This window comes from Gossypium hirsutum, chromosome D11 (assembly GCF_007990345.1).
Source record: "Gossypium hirsutum isolate 1008001.06 chromosome D11, Gossypium_hirsutum_v2.1, whole genome shotgun sequence".
Taxonomy (NCBI): domain Eukaryota; kingdom Viridiplantae; phylum Streptophyta; class Magnoliopsida; order Malvales; family Malvaceae; genus Gossypium; species Gossypium hirsutum.
The window spans coordinates 69,718,313-69,731,328 of NC_053447.1; the positions used below are offsets into that span (position 1 = coordinate 69,718,313).

General features: G+C 30.5%; 1 protein-coding gene across 1 annotated transcript; it reads left to right on the top strand.

The window, feature by feature from the left end:
• Positions 1-2,623: 2,623 nt before the first annotated feature.
• On the top strand, positions 2,624-10,430 carry LOC107925939 (nucleolar protein 10). Its single transcript, XM_041105102.1, has 16 exons — positions 2,624-2,972; positions 3,106-3,204; positions 3,306-3,397; positions 3,947-4,047; positions 4,886-4,976; positions 5,869-5,927; positions 6,032-6,152; positions 6,395-6,463; positions 6,563-6,615; positions 6,763-6,871; positions 7,590-7,760; positions 7,874-8,032; positions 8,345-8,437; positions 8,593-8,787; positions 9,530-9,735; positions 9,845-10,430. Exons 1-16 carry the CDS (start codon positions 2,840-2,842, stop codon positions 10,209-10,211), a joined length of 2,118 nt encoding a protein of 705 aa, XP_040961036.1. The 5' UTR covers positions 2,624-2,839; the 3' UTR covers positions 10,212-10,430.
• Positions 10,431-13,016: the final 2,586 nt, after the last annotated feature.

Below are 13,016 nucleotides of genomic sequence, written 5' to 3' on the forward strand. Positions count from 1 at the left end.
CTGCTCCTCTAAAGTTGTCTATGTTAAATATTCAAAAGTTTTTATTTAAGACATTGGGTTGTCAAGTTTTTTTTTTTTTTTTCAAGTCCAACTAGTGAACGCCAAGTGACGATTTGACAATCGGTACGATGAATTAGTATCAATTAATGAGTAGAAGAGCGTACCTTATATCCAAGTCAAATTGACAATTAATGTTGAAGATTGAAGAAAAATGCTATTTGGATTTAGTTCGTAGATTCATAACGTTTGAAATTGTTTTGTGAAAAAATAAACTGAATTGTAAAAGAGAAGGGTTTAAGAGTTTTTATTGGTGTATACGTTGTGAAAAAATAAGACTATACAACAACGATTTTAACAAACTAATGATTTAAATGAAAACTTTCAAGTAGTTTAGTGACTAATTTGTAACTTTTTTAAAATTAAATGATTAAAATACAAATTTACTAATATTTTAATAAATATAGTTTACCCTTGTACTAATACCAGTTTTATGACATATCTATGTCACAAGCGAAAAAATAAAAAAATAAAAAAAAATATAATTTTTATATTAAAGTCAAGTGAGACCCTGCATGAAATGATTACATTAAAAGTTTAAGATTAATGTGTCCTAAGTTTAAATTTTAACATAGTATTATTTTACTAAAAAAATATGAAAAGATAAAAATAACCTTATATTAATATTTGCTGATTTATAAAAATAAGGGTATTTTAGTATTTTTAAATTGAGTAGAGTATTTTAATATTTTTTAATGAATAGGTTTCTAGTTTATTAATGACACTAATTCAGGCACAATCTTAATATAAGTATAGATTTACTCTAACATAATTATACCTGAAAGATAAATAAATAATGTTATTAAAAATAATAAAATATAAACAATATTATTCTATTTGATAAAAAAATTTGTAAATTTTGATTGAGTAAATTCCATCGTTAAATTATTAATAAATTTACGTTTTGATCACTCAACTTCGAAATTATTTGAAAATTTTCACTTAAGTCACTGGCCCGTTCAAAACTTTTTTATTTAAATTACTGGATTGTCAAGTTTTTTTTTTCTAAGTTCAACGAGTGAGCTCTAAACAACGATTCAACAATTAGTATGGTGGATCAATAACCATCGATGAGTAGAAGAACATATGTTAGATCCATTGATTAGTGTTTGAGATAAGAGAAGAAAGTTATTTAGATTTTGGTTCGCAAATTTATGGCGTTCAAAATCGTTTCATAAAAAAAATTTAACTGTGAAAGTGTAGGGAAATGAATCTTTAGATTGGCACAGACAGTGCAAAAAAAGAAGAAGCTATATAACAACGATTTTAACAGCCCATTCCCAATGACTTAAATAAAGGTTTTCAGATAGTTTAGCTACAATTTTATAACGTTTTGAAGTTAAGTAGTCAAAACGTAAACTTACTAATAGTTTACCCTATATGTAATTAACCCATTTATATTTTGGGCCGAGTAAGAAAAAAACCACTTCGTCCCAATTCATTGAGTTTAAAAAGCACAAATAAGTTATTCTGAATTTTGGAAAAGCCCCCCCAAAAAACTCATTAGCTATTTTTTGGGTTTTATTTTCTGAACCCAATTTCCTGCATTTTAAAAAGCCCAATTTAGTTATTCTTATTTTTTGAGCAAAAGAAAAAAAAGGTCAAATTATTTTATTATTAAAAATTTAGTCCTTATTTAATATCTATGCTTTTCGATTTGGTCAATTTTAGTCTCTTTAATTTTTAGTAAAGATCAAATAATAGTTGTTACTTTTGCTAGGTCGAATTTTGTAATTAATTTTGTAAGTTAAGTACAATTTAGTCCATATTCTTTAATTTAATAATTTTTAGTTTATATGCTATTTCTAATTTGGACTTAAACAAAAGTTAATAAATATATTAATTAAAAGAATGTGATTTTTCTGTGAGAATTATGTAAAAATAATATGTTAACATGACATTACAAATATATTAATATATTTATCACGTAAGTTTTTAAAATAATATAATTTAACTTAAACAAAATTAACAACTACCATTTGGTCACATTGTAGTGGTGGTACATATTGGTATCGGTTGTGCCAAGTGGTCTGTGTTCTGTTTCGGTCAAAATTTTGGTGCATTTCGATTATTTTAGTGTGTTTTGACCAGTTTCGATGTTTACTGGCGGGTAGTAATTTTGATATTTAAAACCAACTTTAAAAATTTATCTTAACTGTTTTAATTTTTCTATAACAATAATTTATTTGTCATTAAATTAAATCATGGAACATAATTAATTATTTTAAAATTTATATTTTCGTACAAATACTTTTATATGGATGTAATTGAGATATATTTGTTTAAATATATAATATATAAATTTTTATCAAAAAAATATATATTTGAAAAATATTTAAAAACTTCGAAAAACTGAAAAACAAAAATGATATGCCCTTCCATATAACATTGATACCTTATTTGGTCAGGACCAGAATATAAAAAATCTGAAAGTATAGGGACAAAAATGACTAAATTAAAATACAGAGGAGAAATTACAACAAACGCATGATACAAGGACTAATAAAAGAATTTAACCTTTTTTTTCAACTTCTATTCTCTCCGTAGTTTTTAGTTCCTTTGTTTCTCCATTGCAGCCGCAGCAACAAAAAGGCTTTGTATCCCTTCCCTCCCTTTCTTCCCTCTTCTTCCCATTGTTATTCTCTGTGTTTGACTGGTTTCGAAACGTAGAACCATCGAAACCGTCTGCCGGTGCTGCGGTTGCCTGTCGCCACTTGAAAAATTGCTTTGTCTCTCTGTTTATTTCTAATACCATAAGAAAAAGGAGAGAAGAGCAACAAACATGGCGGCTCATGGAGGAAAGATGAAGTCGGTTTCCATTAACGGTGTGAAGATGTATACGATTTCTTCCCATCAACGCTCCGTTGCTGCCTGGCTTTCTCCCAAGAAGCAACGATCTCTCCGCAAAGACAAAAGTAAGCTTTTTCTCTTTTGAAGTCACTCCTAGAACCCTAAACCCTAACCCCAAACCATTGTTGTTGTTTTTTTTAGATAAAGAAATTTCTACTGTTTTATGACATTTTAACGTTTGTGTTTACTTAATGCTAGATTATACGGAGAGGTTGGAGTTGATTCAGGATTTGAGATTCGAAACTGCTACCTCGAAAATCAAGATAACACCTGATGGGGAGTACCTGATTGCGTCAGGTTTATTGCAGCTCAGCTTTCAACTTCTCTGATGTTTATTTTTTTTTCTGTTTTATTAATTTAGGAAATTCATTCATTCATGATTCACTGTTGGCATCCAGGTATATATCCTCCACAAGTGAAAGTATATGAACTTAGGCAATTTTCAATGAAGTTTGAGAGGCACCTCGATTCCGAAATAATTGATTTTCAGGTATCTTTTGTCTGTTTTTAGAGAGGCTATTACCTAATTTTGTAGTAATTTGATGTTTCTTTGAAACTATAGCAACATCCTTGTTTCTGTGTTGAAAAATAACAGTCGGTTAAGCCTTTTCAAAGTAGCTGTTTGTTTCTTCAAAGGAAGAAGACTCATTAGCTTTAGCCATTCTACGATAAGATAAGACATCTCATTACAACCTTTTTGGTTGTTGAACCTTTTTTTGATTAAAGGGTATAATTTTCTTTGCAACTTTGGTAGGGCACCAAATATGAATGCAGGGATTTTAGGGTTATCTTCACTTTTTTTTTTAACATTTTATAAGCTGTCATATATTTGAACCCCTTTTATATCTTCATTATCTTGTTAATCATTCTCCTCCCCCCCCCAGTTTATGGGTTCACATTTTATAATATTAAGTTCTGAAACTCATATCAGAACACCTATTTTACATTCTTATCTGAATATAAATATCTCCTTACCCTTGTCCACAATTTTCTTGCACTGTGCGATACATTTTGATTTGGTATTTTTCTATATGTATAGATATTGGATGAGGACTATTCCAAACTTGCATTCCTATGTGCTGATCGTTCTGTTAATTTACATGCAAAATATGGGAAGCACTACAGTCTGCGGATTCCAAGGTTTCATAGTTCTTTACTTTTTGCTCTGTCTACTTTTTGGATTAGTTTCAGTTTGTCATTGCATATCAATGATTGATTGGTTGAGTTTAGTGATCAGTAGATTTTATAATTAGCTCTTGGCACAGATTGTTGGTATTTCATATATAAGATGATGTTATTTCCATTTGTTTGTTTGGGATATAATCTACCCGGTCCTTCTCTGCTTCTGCACCAATGGGAACAAAAAGGAAAAAAAGAAAGAACAATAGAAATGAAAAGGGGAAAAGAAGGATAAGAGAAAAGTATAGAAACAGTGCCAATTAGGTTTTGTTGTATCATTCTTGTGAAAAGCGTTGGTTGCAACCATGATAAGGTTGAAGTTCCTACTGGAACAATTAAAAGATTAGGAAATTAAATACAACCAACTTGAAAGGTTAAATCTGCAATTTACTCTCCCAATGTATGTTTTGTTTACTTCGATGATCAATGTCTTCAAGTGTTGGTGCCTGAATAAAAATTTGAATTTATGCTACTCTTTGCAATCACAATTCTCTTCCGTTGTACACTTTTTATACTCTTTTTCCTTATAGAAGAACTTATGCTCAGTGTGCATCTTTTTGATCTCATGCACAGGCACAGCAATTGCTAAATATTGGATATTTAGAAGAGTTTTGCTTAATTATAGATTTCTTATCTTTTATGTCTGTCTATACTTGTCTTCCTTGCAGGAGAATCTAATTGTTATTCCTGATGTTCGTATATTTGTTTGGACCTTTACCGCACATAGTGTTGACTGACTATTTAACAAATTATACAAGTTCTGAATGGTGATTTTTTTGGTCCATCTGATGCTTGACAGGATGGGAAGAGATATTGCATATGATTGCTGGTCTTGTGACTTGCTTTGTGCTGCTTCATCTCCAGATCTATACCGAATTAATTTAGAACAGGTATATAACTTAGATTGTTTAATGAGTTGTCTCTTTCTGCCTCTATGGACATTTGGGGTTTCCATCAACTTTTGATTTGCGAAGGAATCACCAACTGCTTGGGAAGATCCAAGCATAATGTTGCACAAGTAGACACCTGATTTAGCCAATAAGTGCAACGTTGTATATTGAGCAGAAAAGTGAAAACGATATTTATGGTCATCTTTCTCAATTAATGTTTGCGAATTTTCATTTGAAAAAATGTTGGTAATTCGTAATTGGTTGAATTTTTGCAAGGAGAAGCTAAGGATAGTTGTTGACTGAACATTGCTTTATCGAATGTCAAATCAAATTCACAATAGAAAATTCTAACAAAATTGTTTGTCATCATTTAGAAGAACTTATGATCAATTTTTATAGAGTTTGTGAGTTAGTTTATTTTATGGACAGACAATTTTATCACCAACATATTTGTTTGCGGTCCTGGATAAATTTTTGGGTGAAAATTGATCATTGTTAACTGATGCCTCTTTCAATAATGGTGAAGGGATGGCAAACCTTCTCTTAGTTCATTTTATGTTGGAGATTTGTACAGTATTTTTTTAGGAGTAACTTGAGAGAATCAGCTTATGATGATCTGTTTACTATATGCTTGGTAAGGAAGTTTGCTGAGAGAAAACAAGATTTTGTTTAGGGCTTAGTACTGTTGTCTCTGTTGCTGTGAGTTTTGGATAGAGTGGTACTATCCTTTTACGTGTTGTTTAGGACTCGAATTACACCATGTTTTACTTATTTTAGTAAAGTTTTATTCAAGCCTAAAGCTGGGATTTTGCAATATTGGGTTTTTGAAATTTCTTTTTTTGCTAAAAATGCATAATTTGTTATGTTGGTGATGGATTTCATTTTTCAACAGGGGCGGTTCCTATCTTCTCTTAACACTCAATCTCCAGCATTAAATGTGGTTTCTAGAAGGTTCTTAGGGATTTTTTCCTATTTCAATCCTCTTTGTCTTTTGTTCTAGACAATATGCTTACTAGGTTTGCTCATTCAAGGATGATATGTTTCTATGGTTTCAGCAAGTTTCATGGCTTAGTTGCTTGTGGTGGTGAGGATGGTGCTGTTCAATGTTTCGACATGAGAATGAAAACTTCAATTGGCAGAATAAATGCTGTTTCTCCTGCTGGTGATGCAGAGGAGGTAACTTTTTCTGCTTGATCTTGATCCTTGTTCCTTGATCTCTGATCACTTTTTCTGACATTTTATAGCTATAAATTTTTTTACTGTTCCAGAAAAGAAAAACTTACCAGAAAATAGTTGACTTTTTAGTAGCGTCCTGCATATATCACCGCAGAGATCCTTTTCGCATCCTAGTGTTTTTCCTGTAGCCTATAATATGTTCTTTCATGTTTAAAACACTTATTTGTTCTGCTTATATATAGGAAGTTACTGCAATTGGGTTTGACGAGAGTGGAGGTTTCCTCATGGGTGTTGGAAGCAGTGCAGGAAAGGTATGATGCATAGCACCGATGAATGATCTCATCATGCCCTCATTACATTATACTTTTGTTTTATAACCTTAAATATCTCATGGGTTTGCTCATGCTTAGGTGCTAATCTATGACTTACGTTCTTCATCTCCTATCCGAGTTAAGGATCACATGTAAGTGATAATGTTTCTTAACATTCCTATTTATTATGTCGATGAGGAAACTATGGGTGGGTATGTGTGTGAGTCTTCTTGTACAAGTGAGCTTAGTTTTCCTTGATTCAGTTATTAACTTTTAGAAACTATATTCCTGTTATACAGGTATGGCAGCCCAATATTGGATATTAAGTGGCATAATACTCTGAACTTTGACCAACCAAAATTAATTACCACAGATACTCATATTGTTAAAATATGGGATCCTGAGACGGTAATTTCCTCCCTAATATACTGTTCTTTGTTTTTGTTTTCCAAGGGAACCATAAGTGAGCAAGGTCCCATCCACAATCTTCAGGAATGTGTTGTCATTTAAACATACAAACATTTCAATTGTCTATACCTTGTCTAGTGTGGTTGTATTGTTTTAAACTTTCTGCTTGTCTATGTTTTTTATTATCTTTCCTGTTATACCGTTCTTGCACTTAAGTATGGGACTTAAGAGAGTATGGTCACCATCATTATTCAGGATTTTTGCAACATCTAGATATATATGCATGCCAGTGCCTTTATCATGTGTATTTTGCATATTCAGAACTTTCCAATTGTCCATGTAAAAGGTAATGGTATTGTTCTCTTGCTTTGAAGTTTTAGATGTTCTGTATTAGACTTGATTAAATTACTTAGTCAAATGGAGATATATCATCACTGTCATCATTTTTCATTTATTGGAGGTATGTTACTGTTCACTGCGTATGCAAACATTCATGCACACAATACATGTATGGATTTCCACGCTCATCAACATGCATATGATTTTTTTACCCTTTTGGGGGTGCAGGAGGCATAATTCATCTTGCCACACATTAACTTACAAAAGCAGTTTCATATACAACCACATAAGTGAAATATATGCCTGATAATGGTCCAAAACTGTCTCTTCCTCAAAGTCAAAACTCATATCTAATTCTTGAGTGATTTTCTTTTTCAAGGGAGAAGGAATGACCAGCATTGAACCAACAGCTGGGGCAATCAATGATATATGTGTGTTCAATGATAGTGGGCTGATGTTGCTGGCTTTGGATGCTAGCCAGATTCCTGCTTATTTCATACCTGCTTTGGGACCTGTTCCCAAGTGGTGTTCTTCGCTGGAATCTCTTACGGTGTGTTTTTAACTTGTATCCTAATCAGTCTTTGTTTTATCCTTTTATTGGATGTACTATGTTGGGATATGCAGACGTATTGCACTAGTGTTTATTTTGTATATATTTTACAGGAAGAGCTTGAGGAGGGTGGACAAACAAGCATATATGACAACTATAAATTTTTAACAAAAGAGGATCTTGAGAAGTTGAATTTGACAAATCTAATTGGGACCAATCTTCTGCGAGCCTACATGCACGGGTTCTTTATTGACTTTCGTTTGTACAAAAAGGCAAGACTGCTATTCTTTTTATTATTTCTTGTTAAGGATATCATGCAGCTTAAAAACTCCGGATAATTGCATTGTGTCACCTGCTGGAAATTTGTCTGGTTGGGCGTGTGAAACACGAAATATCTAGAAGTAAATAAAAGTTGAGATGCAGAAACAAAAAAATGAATTCAGAGTTGCTAGATTAAATTCAGAAAGAGAGTTATGTAAATTTTCTATTTTCTGATCAGATAGTGCTTTCAATGCTCAATGTGGTTCTTTTGTACATCTTCACTATTTTGCTGTTTAATATTCATATTTTACATATATTTGCAGGCAAAAGCATTGGCAGATCCTTTTGCATATGAAACTTACATAGAGCAGCGAAAACAAGAGAAACTGGAGGCTGAACGTCGCAACCGTATTACGGTCAGTATTTTCATTCCTGTTTTTAAAACTTTGATTCCATTGTGTTTTACCCGACCTATTCCATAATCTTTTAAGTTCAATCTGTAGAGATCTTTAGGGTTGGAGAATCTAAATTTGTTGATTAATTTTATTTTCTTCATTTATTTTTCCTGCAGATGAAGAGGAAAATACCCAAGGTTAAGGTTAATCAAGAACTTGCAGAGCGGATCGTGGAGAATGAAGAGGCTGAAAACACAAAGAAAGACATTGACGATAACGAGAGTAAGAAAACTTCGAAGAAGAAGAAGAAAGGTGCTTTTAGCACTGAAATATTTAAAGATGAGCGATTTGCACAAATGTTTGAAAATAAGGTATGGTACTCTGGCCATGCTATTACTAGCTTTCAGTTTAATTTTCACCTTTTCTCCAGCTCTTATTATTATTTTTAATTTTTATTTTCACATATTTTTTATTGTCCGCTCTAATTATCATGATAATTGTTATCCTCTTCGAAAAGTTGTTACAGGATCAAGAACTTTGGCAGAGTATTTTTAATAGAAAATGTATCTAAGAATGAAGATAAATGGTGTTTCCATGGTAACCCTTGAATTAGGAGTCGAATTGCATTTTGGCCCCTCAACTCAAAAAATGTGTTAATTAGTCCCTATACGTTTAGATTGAAGAGTAAATTGGTCCTTCTGTTAAAAATGATTTCATCCATTTCTACTCTTAAAAACTGGTTCTTGCATGTCAGAATGAGGTACACATGGGTAATTTTATGGTTATTCTATCAGTTACATAGATGAATTTTTCAATAAATGACTAGTATGCTTTTTGATCTAATAAGGATTAATTTGTTCATTTTTTTAGTAAAATGGGCAAAATGCAATCTAATTCCTTATAGGGGTCTCCACGGTACTTCTACTTGTTTTTGTCAATTAGAGTGTAAATTGTAACTAATGTGCCTTTCTTATATTAGCGAGTTCTGAGTTTGTTTTTGCTTATCCTAGTTGATTTATCTGTTATTCAGTAATTCATACATTTTTTTGTTAGTACTTTGGATCTTAATTGCTGGATCTCCGTTTAACGTTTCCCTTCCCGATTCTTATCCAGGAATATGAAATCGACGAGCAATCACAAGAGTATCTTGCTTTACATCCTATGGCTTCCAAGAAGCAACCGTCAATGGTTGAGGAACATTTCGAACCTGTTGTGGAAAACGATGATCAGAGTTCGAGTGATTCCGATGCTTCAGAAGCTTATCAATCATCTGAAGATTTGGGTGTCAATCATAAAACAAAGAAGTCACGAGGTCCAAGGTGAGCTGTTTCTTGTCTTTATGACTTATAGGTATCCTGTACGGCTTCATTTGTCAAGCGATAGTTTTCTGCATTATTAATCATCTTTTCTCTCACAAAAAATGTACAGAATGTATGAAGTTAAAGATGAGCGGCACGCGGAAGCATTTTGGAACAACATTTCACTTGCAAAGGAAGATTCACTTCCTATGGGGGAGAGAGTGAAGGCTCTCCAAGATGACCAGTTTTCAGGTTTACCAAATCACGTGAAGTTGGGGCCGGGAGGGTCACGACAAATTTCCTTCATCACTAAAAGTTGTGCCAAATACAAGGAGGATGATGATGACAGAATGACCAGACACGAAAAGAGAGGAGTTCAATCATTAGGGCTGAAGCCAGATAGATCAACGTTCACAGGCCGAGGCCGAGGCCGAGGCCGAGGCAGGGGTGGAGGCAGAGGCGGAGGGCGTGGGAGAGGAAGGAGAGGCAGAAGGTAATCATGTCTTTGCATTTAGATATTTGCTCAATTTTCAGGGCAGGATCCTACCTGCTTATGCCGCCATATCCATATATGGTTTTTGTTGTATTTATTTCTAGGGTTATGCATTTTTTTCTTATGGAGAAGCAAAATTTTGTTTGTTACCCTTAGTTAAAAAGCTCAAATGTTCTTTTGGTAGATTATACAAATATATTGCTAAACAATATTTCTCCCTTCATTATTGGTTTTGGTTTTTGCAATCATGTTTTTCAAGGTTAAATTATTTAACTCTCTTATGCGTTAAAATTTTAGTGCATTTTTGCCTGTTTCGGTCAATATTGATGTGTACCATTCTATATTAATTGGTATAAAATTTTGATATTTTAAGTTAATTTTCAAATATTTTATCTTAAATCATTTTAATTTTTTAATTTATTGAACTTAAATAATAATTTTAAAACTTATATTTATATGAATATAATTGAAATATAATTGTATTTCTGTATAATATATAATTTATTTTTTACCAAAATAATATATAATTTATTGAGAAACTAAAAATAAAATAAAATAAATATATATATAATATTTATATGCATATACAACTTAATAAGAAACTAAAAATTAAACTACAAATATATATGTAAAATTTTAAATATTGATAAATTTGAAGTAGTATATCAAAGCATGCTAGTATCAGTATAAAAACGTTATGTCTATATTATCTTGGTTAAATTGAGCAATTTAAGTCTTTATATATTTGTTATCAATATATATTTTGCTTCAGGTTTGATTTGACCTAAAATATGAATTTAAAATATTGTCTAAATTTTATGGGGTTAACTTAAACTTGTTAAGTTGTTATACTTTTTTCTTCTTATTTTTAAATATAATTTTATTTAATAATTAGCAATTTTATATATTTTTCTTGTGTTAAAATCTTAAATATCAATGCTTTAATGTATTCTTAAATATTTAATATTTACGCTAAGGGCTAGTTTGACAAATACTTTAAGTGTGGAAATTAACTTTTGGAGTGATTTTTGGGTTGAAAGTACGGTAAAATAATGTAAAACTTTGGGTTAAGTCCATTTAGTTTTTGATTTTTGTGTATTGAAGTATAAATTATCACTTTTATTTGTATTAACTATTTAAAATGTATGTAAAGTTTTAAATTAAATTATATTTTATGTATCATTATATTAAATTATTTAAATATTATTTATAAATATTATTATAATAATTTAATTAAATATTAAGTACTATTACATTTAAAATTTTAAAATATTTTATATATAATTAAATTTACAAATAAATAAATAATTATTAAAAAATATTTAAAAAATATATTTTATATATAATGTTTTAAATGAACATTTTAACTTCCCACCACAACTTTTAAAAACAATATCAAACATTTTAAATTAATATAATCACATTTTTTCATATCACTTTTTACTGTATTTTTAAAAGTATTTTTTTAAAATTTGAGCTACAAAATCAAATTAGAAAATCCAATATAATTATATTAATTATAAAAAGTATTTATAATGAATAATTCTAATTGAATTATAATTCTAATTGAAAATAAAGTTATATAAATTATAATTTAAAAATATAATAAATAATCTTTCTTTTTTTTTCTCCAAATTTATATTGAACGAAATATTATAACCCTCGCGAACCTCTTAAATATGGGTGAACAATTAGTCGGTTGAATCTATAAACCTAAAAATTAACGAAATTAATCAGATATACTTTCAATCATTTCAGTACATTTTAAAAGAAAATTACACTAATTGACAATCTAACACAGATTAGATTAACCAATAAAACACAAAGTAGAAATTGAAAGTGCAACAAAAAGTACAAAATCCCAATTAGAAAATCCAATACGAGTTAGGCAAATAAAGAAAGTCCAAAACAAGAATAACACTAAGTTTAGAAAATAACAAAACAAAACATCAAATCCAACACAAAGCTACATACAAGCATTCGCAACATCACACATAAACCAATCAGAAATGAGCACCTATATCCAAACTAATGTCACATGACCTGCAAATATTAACTATACAATAATATTCTAGAAAAATATATAAAGTCAAATAATTATTTTATTACAATGAGACTGTATCGAAAGGTCGAGTTTTTTGAGAGAAGTTTTTGAAGTGTTATTTTTTGAGTAGTCGACTGGTCTTCATCAACAATTGAAAGTATTGTTCTCTTATGGGGATTTTATCTTTTGTGCTCTGTCGAAAGTCAGCGTGCCGGTATAGTTCATAGAACCAAGAGTAGCTTAAGTGGTAAAGAATTTCTATATAAAAATTGTAAATGTATTTAAAATATAATTTAAAGTTGACAAATTTGATTAGTTCGGGCTTGATTTTGTAAAACCGAAATCGACCTCATTCAATTAAATTCATCTATTTTCGAAACCAAATTAACTACACTCAATTTAGAAAATTATAGTCAATTGATTTGATCGATTTGACTGGTTGGGCATGACATTTCTTTTATAAGTAAATGTCTCATTTGGTACCAAAGTCAAATGAAATTATGTGGTCTAATGAATGTTGAACACGTATGCTCTAATAGAAAAACATAATTTGAGACAAATAAAAAAAGAAACTTTAGTACCAAAATTAACGTTGAAGCCAAACTCAAGTACTAATTTGGGACAAAAAAACTTGAAGTATCAAATTGAAAAAATATTCTGATACCAAAGTGAACATTGAAGCCAAACTCAAATACCAAATTAGAACAAAAAAAACCTCATATACCAAATTGAATATTGAAGCCAAACTTAAGTATCAAATAGTAT